Source organism: Oncorhynchus kisutch, unplaced genomic scaffold (assembly GCF_002021735.2).
Source record: "Oncorhynchus kisutch isolate 150728-3 unplaced genomic scaffold, Okis_V2 Okis06b-Okis10b_hom, whole genome shotgun sequence".
NCBI classification, from domain to species: Eukaryota; Metazoa; Chordata; class Actinopteri; order Salmoniformes; family Salmonidae; genus Oncorhynchus; species Oncorhynchus kisutch.
In genome coordinates, this window is record NW_022261983.1 from 14,308,851 (window position 1) to 14,323,345 (window position 14,495).

The following is a 14,495-nucleotide window of genomic DNA, read 5'->3' on the forward strand; positions in this document are numbered from 1 at the left end:
GGAGGTCCCAGTGGGCGGAGACAGACAAGGAAACGCTATTCATTTACAGTAGTACAGCAGTATTTACAGCTGGCAAAACATTGACCTCTCCTTGACCTCTCCTTGACCTCTCCTTGAGCGACCCTCAAGCACCTGCAGCAACCTTTTGCATCCAGTTTACTTAGTATTTGGTATATTTATATTTACCTTTAGAACAGTCCTGGAGTGTAGATTCACTGTAGCCATACTGCCATAGACACAATACCTTGTTGAGGTGTAGCACTCAGCCAGGGATGGACGTTATGATTTATTACAGTATTAGAAATATACATGTACCACTTGGGTGTGAGTTCATTTATCACATAAGAACCACGGTACAATATGAAAACTCAGAAGTGTAGCACTCAGCCAGGGATGGACGTTATGATTTATTACAGTATTAGAAATATACATGTACCACTTGGGTGTGAGTTCATTTATCACATAAGAACCACGGTACAATATGAAAACTCAGAAGTGTAGCACTCAGCCAGGGATGGACGTTATGATTTATTACAGTATTAGAAATATACATGTACCACTTGGGTGTGAGTTCATTTATCACATAAGAACCACGGTACAATATGAAAACTCAGAAGTGTAGCACTCAGCCAGGGATGGACGTTATGATTTATATAATATTATGTCTTACTACAATATTAGAAATATACACCAAAACGTACCACTTGGGTGTGAGTTCATTTATCACATAGGAACCACAGTGCAATATGAAAACTCAGTCCATCAGAATCTGTAGAAAGCATGTTTATTTTACTTCAAAAATATTGATTGATTGATTGAAACCCAGCACAAAGCAACATGATTTATTGTAAAACATCTTGAAGCTGCAGAAGTGTCTACTGTTCCAGTTGAAAATGAATACACATGATAACACATCTATCTGTGTAAAATAATGGGTCACTTGACAGTGGTGTGACTCTGTGTTGGGGTCAATTCCATTTCAATTCCAGTCAATGCTTTTCAATGAGGAATTTTTTAAAAATGGAATTGGAATTTGGTGTACTTTCCGAATTGACTGGAATTGAAATGGAATTGACCCCAACCCTGGTGTGACTAACTGCTTAATGTAGATGTTAATAACAACTGGTAGTGGTGAGTCCCATGGTCATCTGGAGTAATGCTGACCGCACAGATGGCAAGACACAGCCTATGGCTCTTAGCATCCTCCATGAACTCAGTGCTGCCGGGAAAACAGAGAGAAGAAGAAAAACAGGTGAATAAATGTCATGTAAACAGAGTAGAACAGCCTGAGTTTTACCCATAATGCTCTGGTCAACAGTAGTGCACTATGCTGTGTAATGATATGGGGGGGAAAGGTTAGTGTTGGAACAAAGGCAAACACACTATCCAGGATACACTTCCACACTCCGCCCCCAGGGGGCAGCACCAACAGGGTCTAAGTGCTGAGCTAAGCCTTGATAAGCACATCAGGTGCAGCCAATGAAGGTGATTGGCAGTCTGGGAGAGAGAGAGGAGGACAGAAGCCTCTCGGTCAGATTTTATTTGTTTTTGTTGTGTTAGAAAACCTCTTTAGTTGGGCATATATTTTTGTAGTGTGGTTTCTGTTCATATTTACTTTGTCACCATGAACATATGGATAATCTGCTTAGACTGGCCGATCAAGAGGTCAAGATGGAGCTAGCCCTGATCTCGGTAAGTTGCTGTCTCCTGGGTACATTCAACACCTGGCTGAATAAGCTGACTTCTCATATTTATACACACATCAACTCAGGTTACAGAACACGTAGCTAGGACCCCTAGACATAATGAGTCAGGTTACAGACCACGTAGCTAGGACCCCTAGACATAATGAGTCAGGTTACAGACCATGTAGCTAGGGCCCCTAGACATAATGAGTCAGGTTACAGACCATGTAGCTAGGCCTAAGACTCCTAGACATAATGAGTCAGGTTACAGACCATGTAGCTAGGACCCCTAGACATAATGAGTCAGGTTACATGTAGCTAGGACTCCTAGACATAATGAGTCAGGTTACATGCAGCTAGGACCCCTAGACATAATGTGTCAGGTTACATGTAGCTAGGACCCCTAGACATAATGAGTCAGGTTACATGTAGCTAGGACTCCTAGACATAATGAGTCAGGTTACATGTAGCTAGGACCCCTAGACAGAATGAGTCAGGTTACATGTAGCTAGGACTCCTAGACAGAATGAGTCAGGTTACATGTAGCTAGGACTCCTAGACAGAATGAGTCAGGTTACATGCAGCTAGGACCCCTAGACAGAATGAGTCAGGTTACATGTAGCTAGGACCCCTAGACATAATTTCGTAACACTATGGATGAGGATGCCATTTCAGACACACCCTGTGCCTTTGAATTGATCTCTGATTAGAATACTGAATCCCCATTGGTTCCTGAGTCTCTGAATGTAATGTCATGTCATGTACACTACATTACCAAAAGTATGTGGACACCTGCTCGTCAAACATCTCAATCTAAAATCATGGGCATTAATATGGAGTTGGTCCCCCCTTTGCTGCTATAACAGCCTCCACTCTTCTGGGAAGGCTTTCCACTAGATGTTGGAACATTGCTGCAGGGACTTGCTTCCATTCAGCCACAAGAGCATTAGTGAGGTCAGGCACTGATGTTGGGCGATTAGGCCTAGCTTGATGGGATGAGGTCAGGGCTCTTTGCAGGCCAGTCAAGTTCTTCCACACCGATCTCAACAAACCATTTCTGTATGGACCTGGCTTTGTGCACGGGGGCATTTTCATGCTGAATCAGGAAAGGGCCTTCCCCAAACTATTCCCACAAAGTTGAAAGCACAGAATCGTCTAGAATGTCATTGTATGCTCTAGTATTAAGATCTCCCTTCACTGGAACTAAATGGCCTAGCCCGAATCCATTATTCCTCCTCCACCAAACTTTACAGTTGGTACTATGTATTGGGGCAGGTAGCGTTCTCCTGGAATCCGCCAAACCCAGATTCATCCGTCGAACTGCCAAATGGTGAATCGTGATTCATTACTCCAGAGAACGTGTTTCCACTGCTCCAGAGTCCAATGGCTGCAAGCTTTACACCACTCCAGCTGACGCTTGGTACTGTGCACAGTGATCTTAGGCTTGTGTGCGGCTGCTCAGCCATGGAAACCCATCTCATCACCATGGAAACCCATCTATTCACCATGGAAACCCATCTCATCACCATGGAAACCCATCTCTTCACCATGGAAACCCATCTCTTCACCATGGAAACCCATCTCTTCACCATGGAAACCCATCTCATGAAGCTCCCGACGAACAGTTCTTGTGTTGACGTTGCTTCCAGAGGTAGTTTGGAACTCGGCTGTGAGTGTTGCAACCGAGGACAGACAATTTTTATGCGCTACGCGCTTCAACACTCGGCGGTCCCGTTCTATGAGCTTGTGTGGTCTACCACTTCACAGCTGAGCCGTTGTTGCTCCTAGACGTTTCCACTTCACAATAACAGCACTTACAGTTGACCGGGGCAGCTCTAGCAGGTCAGAAATTTGACAAACTGACTTGTTGAAAAGGTGGCATCCCTGGACGGTGCCATGTTGAAAGTCACTGAACTCTCCAGTAAGCCCATTCTACTGTCAATGTTTGTCTATGGAGATTGCATGGCTGTGTGCTCAATTATATACACCTATCAGCCATGGGTGTGGCTGAAATAGCCAAATCTACTCATTTGACGGGGTGTCCACATCCTTTTGTACATGTGGTGTATGTAGGCAGTACCTTGAAGTCCCAGAGGACCATAGCTCCGTCCAGACCCACACTGCTGTACTTGTCCACGTGGGCCTTAGTTCCTGACACGATACACAGCTGACTGGAGGGAGACACAAGAGCAGAGAGATTCAGTATACTGTACAAGCATTTCGCTACATCCGCAATAACATCTGCTAAACACGTGTATGTAACACACACAACACACACAACACACACTCCCTCTCTCCTCACGTGATGCTGTTCTGGTGCAGGCAGCCCAGCTCGTTGCTCTCGTCGTCGTCAGTAGCCTTCTTATCCAGATTGCGGAAGTGTTGCATGGCGGACATGCTGCCCCTAGAGGTCTGCTTGGGGATGTCCAGCTTCTTAACAAACTTCAGACTGCCTGGGCCCTTATAGGAGAACTGAAACGGACAGCAGTCATGGCCCTGAAACAGAGGGTTTAGACATTAGGTACGCAGGGTATGTATGATAGGAACATAGAGGGTTTAGACATTAGGTATGCAGGGTATGTATGATAGGAACATAGAGGGTTTAGACATTAGGTATGCAGGGTATGTATGATAGGAACATAGAGGGTTTAGACATTAGGTATGCAGGGTTTTTATGATAGGAACATAGAGGGTTTAGACATTAGGTATGCAGGGTATGTATGATAGGAACATAGAAGGTTTAGACATTAGATATGCATGATAGGAACATAGAGGGTTTAGACATTAGGTATGCAGAGTATGTATGATAGGAACATAGTATGCAGGGTATGTATGATAGGAACAGAGTATGCAGGGTATGTATGATAGGAACATAGTATGCAGGGTATGTATGATAGGAACATAGAGGGTTTAGACATTAGGTATGCAGGGTATGTATGATAGGAACATAGTATGCAGGGTATGTATGATAGGAACATAGTATGCAGGGTATGTATGATAGGAACATAGAGGGTTTAGACATTAGGTATGCAGGGTATGTATGATAGGAACATAGTATGCAGGGTATGTATGATAGGAACATAGTATGCAGGGTATGTATGATAGGAACATAGTATGCAGGGTATGTATGATATTGCCTTATGGTTGAGTCCCAAATGGAACCCTATTGCCTTTATATAATGCACTGCTTTTGACCAGGACCGATAGGAGCAAACTGTAGAATACCAGGTCACAAGGGATCCTGTAAAGCCTATATATAGGGGACAGTGTTCCATCTGGGACAGTGTATCACTGAACTCAATGAACTCCCACAGGTGGAAGTGGTTCGGTGAACTGGGCTCACGTGTTGAGTAACCTTGCTATGGTTCTGGTCGGTCACAAATGAAGAGAGTGATGAGAGGTGTGTTTTCTTACCGCGGCAACCATCTCTGTGGGGCTCACATAGAGCACGCTCAGTAGAGGGAGGCGGTCCGTTGTCAGCTGAGTCACCCTGTCAATCGACACGAGGTCAGAGATCAAGAGTCATGGGGTCAATGACATGTTCCTCTCTTTGTGTGAATCTCTAAATGAAAGATTCCTCTCATCCCTTTCTCCTAGCCTCTTTCCTCAGAACATCAGAAGGACACAAGGTTCCTTTTCAACGATCTCCTCCAAGGCTCTAATGGCTTCCCTTTTCCATTTTCAGGAGAGGAGGCGAGAGGACGACTGTAGTGGAGGAAAAGACTGAGAAGCATCCTTTCTGTCAGTGATAGCTACTCACTCTTTTCCCCCTTCACTCTTTCCCCCTTCACTCTTTCCCCCTTCACTCTTTCCCCCTTCACTCTTTCCCCCTTCACTCTTTCACCCCTTCACTCTTTCCGCCTTCACTCTTTCCCCCTTCACTCTTTCACCCCTTCACTCTTTCCGCCTTCAATCTTTCCCCCTTTCCCCCTTCACTCTTTCACCCCTTCACTCTTTCACCCTTCACTCTTTCACTCACTCTTTCCCCCTTCACTCTTTCCCCCTTCACTCTTTCCCCCTTCACTCTTTCCCCCCTTCACTCTTTCCCCCTTCACTCTTTCCCCCTTCACTCTTTCCCCCTTCACTCTTTCCCCCTTCACTCTTTCACCCCTTCACTCTTTCCGCCTTCACTCTTTCCCCCTTCACTCTTTCACCCCTTCACTCTTTCCGCCTTCACTCTTTCCCCCTTCACTCTTTCACCCTTCACTCTTTCACTCACTCTTTCCACCCTTCACTCTTTCCCCCCTTCACTCTTTCCCCCCTTCACTCTTTCCCCCCTTCACTCTTTCCCCCCTTCACTCTTTCCCCCTTCACTCTTTCCCCCCTTCACTCTTTCCACCCTTCACTCTTTCCCCCTTCACTCTTTCCCCCCTTCACTCTTTCCCCCTTCACTCTTTCCCCCTTCACTCTTTCACTCACTCTTTCCCCTGGGTGGCGTCGGCCACACTGATGCTGCTGTTGTGAGCAACCCAGGCCAGGTGGTCTCCGCTGGGGGAGAAGGAGACACTGTGTACCCAACCTCCACAGTCCTTGGTCTCCAGCAGCATCTCCCCAAATGGCATCTTAGCCCCCCAAGCTGTCGGGCCTGGCTTGTCCTCGATTTCCTTGATGTAGGCAGAGAAGATCCTGCATGAAGAATATTTGGGAATTGTCATGTTTGTATCACTATGGGCCGATCCGGCTCGCACAGCGGTACTTTAATAACTGCTTATTTTGGATCACAAAGAGAGAGAGAGAGAGCGTGTGAGAGAGTATTTTTAAATAGTGTTATAGTAATAACAGACTGTATATACATTGGTATAAAAACATTTAACCACTATATTATGACTCACACCTAGAAGAAAGGGTTCCCGAAAGGGTTCTTCCCTATAGAAGAACCATTTTTGGTTCCACTTGACCCTTTTTGGGATCCATGTAGAATTGTCTGTGAAAAGGGTTCTACATGGAACTCTAACCACTTTTCCAAACGGTTCTCCTATGGGGACAGCCCGAATCACCCTTTTAGGTTCTAGATAGCACCTTTTTTTTTCTAAGATTGCATGGTAAAGAAACCTGTTGTGAGAAAATACAAAACTATGGCAAAATTGTTTGCGAAATGACATCAGATTCAATTCAAAGGTGGTGCAGGGTTTATCAAGCAGAGGTGCTGTACAGATGTAATTACATTGTCATAGTTTTGTAACAGCTCCTTGACCAAGCATTAGAAAATAAATAATCTGACCCGATAATTACCTAGCTAAAGGTTGAATAAATAAGAATCAGCAAAGCACTAGCATCAACAGCATTAGAGACAGTTACTATCTGTTGGTTCTGACCTGCAGTGGAGGCCTTAGAGACAGTTACTATCTGTTGCTTCTGACCTGCAGTGGAGGCCTTAGAGACAGTTACTATCTGTTGGTTCTGACCTGCAGTGGAAGCCTTAGAGACAGTTACTATCTGTTGGTTCTGACCTGCAGTGGAAGCCTTAGAGACAGTTACTATCTGTTGGTTCTGACCTGCAGTGGAAGCCTTAGAGACAGTTCCTATCTGTTGGTTCTGACCTGCAGTGGAGGCCTTAGAGACAGTTACTATCTGTTGGTTCTGACCTGCAGTGGAAGCCTTAGAGACAGTTACTATCTGTTGGTTCTGACCTGCAGTGGAGGCCTTAGAGACAGTTACTATCTGTTGGTTCTGACCTGCAGTGGAGGCCTTAGAGACAGTTACTATCTGTTGGTTCTGACCTGCAGTGGAGGCCTTAGAGACAGTTACTATCTGTTGGTTCTGACCTGCAGTGGAAGCCTTAGAGACAGTTACTATCTGTTGGTTCTGACCTGCAGTGGAGGCCTTAGAGACAGTTACTATCTGTTGGTTCTGACCTGCAGTGGAAGCCTTAGAGACAGTTAATATCTGTTGGTTCTGACCTGCAGTGGAAGCCTTAGAGACAGTTACTATCTGTTGGTTCTGACTTGCAGTGGAAGCCTTAGAGACAGTTACTATCTGTTGGTTCTGACTTGCAGTGGAAGCCTTAGAGACAGTTACTATCTGTTGGTTCTGACCTGCAGTGGAAGCCTTAGAGACAGTTACTATCTGTTGGTTCTGACCTGCAGTGGAAGCCTTAGAGACAGTTACTATCTGTTGGTTCTGACCTGCAGGGGAGGCCTTAGAGACAGTTACTATCTGTTGGTTCTGACCTGCAGTGGAGGCCTTAGAGACAGTTACTATCTGTTGGTTCTGACCTGCAGTGGAGGCCTTAGAGACAGTTACTATCTGTTGGTTCTGACCTGCAGTGGAAGCCTTAGAGACAGTTACTATCTGTTGGTTCTGACCTGCAGTGGAAGTCAGAGGATCCTGCAGCCAACAGGATGTTGTTGGGGTGCCAGTCCAGACACATCACCGTGGACCGGATGCTCTTCTTTATGTGCTTACTGAGCCACCTGCCAGAAATCAGAGGTCACAGAGGTCTCAAAGGTCAAAGGTTGCAATAGATTCATATTGGACAAATCTCAAGACACTACTGAGCCATAACAGGGGCAGAGGGGAAAGGTCACAGTAGATTCTGTCTGGGAACATTTCAAATGGTGCCTCACTTCCAGCCTATAGTGTACTACTGTAGTAACAGTCACAATAACAGTATTAGTAAGAGAGTACAGTATTAGTAAGAGGGTACAGTGAGAGTGAGTGAGTGTGTACTACTGTAGTAACAGTCACAATAACAGTATTAGTAAGAGGGTACAGTATTAGTAAGAGGGTACAGTGAGAGTGAGTGAGGGTGTACTACTGTAGTAACAGTCACAATAACAGTATTAGTAAGAGGGTACAGTGAGAGTGAGTGAGTGTGTACTACTGTAGTAACAGTCACAATAACAGTATTAGTAAGAGAGTACAGTATTAGTAAGAGAGTACAGTATTAGTAAGAGAGTACAGTATTAGTAAGAGGGTACAGTGAGAGTGAGTGAGTGAGTGAGTGAGTGAGTGAGTGAGTGAATGAGTGACCGAGTGAGTGACCGAGTGAGTGAGTGAGTGAGTGAGTGAGTGAGTGACCGACCGACCGTCCGACTGACTGAATGTGTTCTGTGTCTCTCACCAGTCGTTCTCCTTCTCGAAGTAGCAGACAGAGATGAGGCGAGCTCCGCTGCCCAGGGCAAACTTATTCTCCAGAGGGGACCACTTGACGAAAGTAGCAGCCCGGTTGATCCTCACCAACACCAGAGTGGGCTTCCACACCTTGTCCTTCAGGGTCCACACGTACGCATTACGGTCCGATGCACACGTCACGATGCGGTTCGAATCCGGAGCCCAGTCGATGCCTGGAAGGTTTTTAGGAGATGGAGACAATGAAGAGAATGATGCAGTTGGAATCCCATAATGCCTTGTGATGCAGCATGTTCAGGTTAGCACCCTGTGTGTGTGTGTGTGTGTGTGTGTGTGTGTGTGTGTGTGTGTGTGTGTGTGTGTGTGTGTGTGTGTGTGTGTGTGTGTGTGTGTGTGTGTGTGTGTGTGTGTGTGTGTGTGTGTGTGTGTGTGTGTGCGTGTGTGTTCCTGGCTGTCTATGGCTGAGTCCCAAATGGCTTATGGGCCCTGGTCTACGCTAGTACACTATAGGAAGCCAATTTGGGTCTCATTATATGTGGGTACCTGTGATTCGTCCTTTGGGTCTCATTATATGTGGGTACCTGTGATTCGTCCTTTGGGTCTCATTATATGTGGGTACCTGTGATTCGTCCTTTGGGTCTCATTATATGTGGGTACCTGTGATTCGTCCTTTGGGTCTCATTATATGTGGGTACCTGTGATTCGTCCTTTGGGTCTCATTATATGTGGGTACCTGTGATTCGTCCTTTGGGTCTCATTATATGTGGGTACCTGTGATTCGTCCTTTGGGTCTCATTATATGTGGGTACCTGTGATTCGTCCTTTGGGTCTCATTGTATGTGGGTACCTGTGATTCGTCCACTGTGCTCAGTCAGCTCGTGGATCTTGGCCCACTCGTTCCCCTTCTTCTCATAGATGATCGCCACACTGCTGTTGGGGCTGACAGCAATCTCTGGAGATAGACATCATTACGTCACTACAATATCTTGATTAACAACAACGAATACACAGCAATATTTGGAGAGAGGAGAGGCATCTCTGCATCTCTACATCATCTTGATTAACATGTAACTAATGTGTAATGGATAGAAACTTGCTGATTGCTGATTGACAGTGGCACACACACACAAACACACACACACACGCAAGCGCACACAGACACACACAACATTGCATATTATGTGGAGGAGAGATGTCTATAATGCATTGACGTATCATATACGACACGTACAGAAACATACAGTACATTGTATATGTATACACAGCAAATTCTCCAGTGGTGAATCAACACTGACAGTGTTCAGTTCAACACTGGGCCAGTGTGTATAAGTGTCCACGCTTTTCAGTGTTAAATCACTGTTAAAGGAATTTAGCACTTTTAGTGTTATGCAACACCTCATATGTAACACCAGGAAGTGTATATAGTTTTCACCAATGGTGTTTGCAATGACACCTCATAGTATTTTTTGAACAATTACACTAATTAGGCCTAGTTTCACCGTCGTAAAAAGGTCTGAAACTCATGGTTTATAGGCCACATCAGGCCTTGAAGTAGGGTAGGTAACTTTCCCCAAATTCCCAGATATCCTGGTTGAAGGATTTCAGATTTTTAAAATTATTTCCTCCCATTTCCAGGAATCTTCCAACCACGATTTCTGAAATATCTGGAAATTATGGCAAGATTTTTGACCAGAATTTTGCAACCCTACCTGCAAGTCACACTATGCTGGTTTACAAAGTGATTTGTAATTCCTATCAGAACCCAAACAGAATGATTGCCTGGGTTAGCAACGTTGTGAAGAGAGTATGTAACTCATTTAAAAAGGGAACAACCGTTTCAGTAACGGGTACAAATCTAATTAACTGATTGGATTCGTTTTGAAAAAGGTTTGTTATTTGTCTTTGAGTAGCATAATATGAATCAATCAATCAGTGTACAAAAACAAAAGTATTAAAAAAACAATAATTGAAAAAAATCTACCTGCAGTAGAGCATGCTGGGAAATATGATAATAATGGCCGTGGTTTTGATGGGAACGTTATACTCTCCACAGAGTAAAACCAGAGAGGAAGAGGCAAAGCGAGAGATTTCACTCTCACCAAAATCTGTCCACGCGGGAATACAGCGTTATTCAATGAGTTTCTGTGGGCTTAATGAGCAGACTGATAAGCAGACTTCCTGGCTTCCCACCTTTGGGACAATGGCTCCCATTGTTAGCCTCTAGTCATTATTTAAGGATCTCTGGTAAAACTGGCACAATCACACTCACAGTCAACACTGGTTATTAACTGGGGTTGTCTACACTAATAGAGTTCATTTAACACCTGAACCAACAGTAATATTACACTGAAAAAGATCTACATTACATTACCCTCTTTCCACTGGGATTCTCTGCCTCTAACCCTATTACAGGGGCTGAGTCACTGGCTTACTGGGGCTCTCATACCGTCCCTGGGAGGGGTGCGTCACCTGAGTGGGTTGAGTCACTGATGTGATCATCCTGTCTGGGTTGGGTTGGGTTGGCACTGCAGTAGTTTATGTGTCGGGGGGCTAGGGTCAGTTTGTTATATCTGGAGTACTTCTCCTGTCCTATTCGGTGTCCTGTGTGAATTTAAGTGTGCTCTCTCTAATTCTCTCTTTCTCTCTTTCTTTCTCTCTCTCGGAGGACCTGAGCCCTAGGACCATGCCTCAGGACTACCTGACATGATGACTCCTTCCTGTCCCCAGTCCACCTGGCCGTGCTGCTGCTCCAGTTTCAACTGTTCTGCCTTATTATTATTGGACCATGCTGGTCATTTATGAACATTTGAACATCTTGGCCATGTTCTGTTATAATCTCCACCCGGCACAGCCAGAAGAGGACTGGCCACCCCACATAGCCTGGTTCCTCTCTAGGTTTCTTCCTAGGTTTTGGCCTTTCTAGGGAGTTTTTCCTAGCCACCGTGCTTCTACACCTGCATTGCTTGCTGTTTGGGGTTTTAGGCTGGGTTTCTGTACAGCACTTTGAGATATCAGCTGATGTACGAAGGGCTATATAAATACATTTGATTTGATTTGATTAGGTAACACTGGCATTTTGTTAACCTTGTCCTCGGGCTCTATTATTACTGCATATAGACGTTGGAGAGAGGGAGATCCGGCTTGCGACCAGATTAGCATGTTTACCTACAAATTTCTCTCTACGTCAAAGATAACTTGTTTAATGTAGAGATACTGTAGATAAATCACAATGTTCATGTTCCATCTTTGTACTTTAACAGAATACTAAAAGGGTAGAGTTAGACTAGTAAAGGAGACGAAGAAGAAGAGTGAAGTCTAATGTGTCCCAAATGGCAACCCTATTCCCTACATAATGCTCTTTGGGTCCTGGTACAAAGTAATGCACTATATAGGGAATAGGGTACCATTTGGGCCCACACTACAGTATGGAGCTCCTTACATCTCTGCTAACATTTCCTCTGTTGATAATCACATTCCCCAGATCTTCAGACATTTTTTAATGGACAGCAATTAGAGGAGGAAGAGGAAATGCATCTGCAGACAGGAAACAACACGAGGGGTTTACGTCTCAACGGGCTCCCTATTCGCTACATAGTGCACTACGTATGACTAGAACCCTATGGGCCCTGGTCAAAAGGTAGTGCACTGTATAGGGAATTTGGGACGATTCCGAGGAGCCAGCAGGCCAGCTAATGGAGGTATAGACCGGGAGAAAGAGAGGTGTGTGTGTGTGTGTGTGTGTGTGTGTGTGTGTGTGTGTGTGTGTGTGTGTGTGTGTGTGTGTGTGTGTGTGTGTGTGTGTGTGTGTGTGTGTGTGTGTGTGTGTGTGTGTGTGTGGGTGTGTGGGTGTGTGTGTGTGTGCCCGTGCATGCGCGCGCGTGTGTGTGTGTGTGTTGAAATGCGGGCAGACTGGTTTAAGTATTACTGCAGGACTACTTACGTGTCCTGTCCTTATTCCAGGCATGACAGGAGAGAGGCTCCAACCCAAAGCTGTACAGAGACATGCTTCAACAAGGGGTCCACAGGGTTCTGGAATGTGGCTGGGAACGGAATGTCTTCTTCTTGTCAGGGATTGGTTGGAACTCTACTGTAGTAAAACCAGGAAGGGAGGGTTAAAAGTGAGAAAGATTGGGTTAGATAAAGTTAGATTGTAGACCTAGGCTATACTCTAGGAGGCAAATTTGCCCCCAAGCAACTCAACCCCAAGTGTATTTCAGAAACTGGTTGAATGTCTGAATTGTTTTTTTTAGTTGTATCTTACACTAATCGTGCCCGTTTAGGTAAATATTAAGTTGAGCGTTGACTTCTGTTGAGTTGAGCAACGAGTTGAGCAAGGAAACTAACTGTGGACGTTGGTCGTCAGTGTTGGCACATACTTTGTAAACACAAAATGGCTACCTTTCATCTTTACATGGTTGTTGTTGCCTGCGAGCTATGTTGACATAGTGGGAAAAACCATTGCATTCAGATACAGTCAACCCTACAGTATATATTTTTTGTATAGGTAGAGATTTGTATCTTCCTTCCACTTGGTGGGAGACACTCAGAAGACCAGAAGGACGTTCTGATTGATCCTATATGCACAACAACATTAGACTGGTTCCATTGCAGACCCTTAATGTCCTGCTCTATTGGCCTCCATTGCTATATGCCTCTCATACTGTCACTCCTACATTCTTGATGCCCTTGATACGTGGCATTACAAGACCTTTCTGCAATGCCTCCCAGTCCCAGTATCTGACAAGGAACTGAACTGAGAGTGCTTTCTTATCACACTTAATTAGCATAGAGATCAAGACACAGACACAGACACAGACTCAAACAGGAAAGACCACGCCATAGAAAACCATAAGAAACCCCAATGCAACTAAGAAACAAGGGAATGTCAACCAAAACCAGTCTCTCCCTCCTACCTCTCCTTCCTCCAGTGGACAGGAACGATAAGATGATGTAAACCAACGTCTCTGTGTGTGTGGTTGTAGCAGGGTTGTATTCGCGGACTCTGGGCAGTCGACACGAATGAAGCAGTGCAGCGCAGGACTGGAGAGGACACAAGAAGAGGAAGTAGAGCGAGATTGAGAGACACACAGAGAGAGAAGGAGGAGAGACGAGGGTGTGTCTGCGTATTCAGCTATTGCGCAAGCACCTGGGACAAAGGTTGGTGGAGGATGAAGATAACATGCAGACTGTCAGGTGACTTTCCCTCAACAGTACACCTGTAGTAGTTTGATGACTTTCCCTCAACAGGACACCTGTAGTAGTCAGGTGACTTCCCTCAACAGGACACCTGTAGTAGTTTGATGACTTTCCCTCAACAGGACACCTGTAGTAGTCAGGTGACTTCCCTCAACAGGACACCTGTAGTAGTTTGATGACTTTCCCTCAACAGGACACCTGTAGTAGTCAGGTGACTTCCCTCAACAGGACACCTGTAGTAGTTTGATGACTTTCCCTCAACAGTACACCTGTAGTAGTCAGGTGACTTTCCCTCAACAGGACACCTGTAGTAGTTTGATGACTTTCCCTCAACAGTACACCTGTAGTAGTCAGGTGACCTCCCTCAACAGTACACCTGTAGTAGTTTGATGACTTTCCCTCAACAGTACACCTGTAGTAGTCAGGTGACTTTCCCTCAACAGGACACCTGTAGTAGTTTGATGACTTTCCCTCAACAGTACACCTGTAGTAGTCAGGTGACCTCCCTCAACAGTACACCTGTAGTAGTCAGGTGACCTCCCT

The 14,495-nt window shown here is 45.1% G+C and overlaps 1 protein-coding gene across 3 annotated transcripts; it reads right to left on the minus strand.

Annotated features, from left to right (window-relative positions):
• Positions 1-267: 267 nt before the first annotated feature.
• LOC109876167 (actin-related protein 2/3 complex subunit 1A-A) lies at positions 268-13,874 on the minus strand. 3 transcript variants are annotated; one of them, XM_031813958.1, is made up of 10 exons: positions 13,670-13,874; positions 12,697-12,843; positions 9,604-9,708; positions 8,749-8,971; positions 7,991-8,098; positions 6,105-6,311; positions 5,100-5,175; positions 3,988-4,181; positions 3,766-3,856; positions 268-1,219 (listed from the first exon to the last, which is right to left on the minus strand). In XM_031813958.1, exons 2-10 carry the CDS (start codon positions 12,758-12,760, stop codon positions 1,214-1,216), a joined length of 1,074 nt encoding a protein of 357 aa, XP_031669818.1. In that variant the 5' UTR covers positions 12,761-12,843; positions 13,670-13,874; the 3' UTR covers positions 268-1,213. The 3 variants fall into 3 exon arrangements, with proteins under 3 accessions (XP_031669818.1, XP_031669819.1, XP_031669820.1); XM_031813959.1 differs by having other exon boundaries at positions 12,697-12,840; positions 13,670-13,872; XM_031813960.1 differs by lacking the exons at positions 9,604-9,708; positions 12,697-12,843; positions 13,670-13,874 and adding an exon at positions 9,338-9,377.
• Positions 13,875-14,495: the final 621 nt, after the last annotated feature.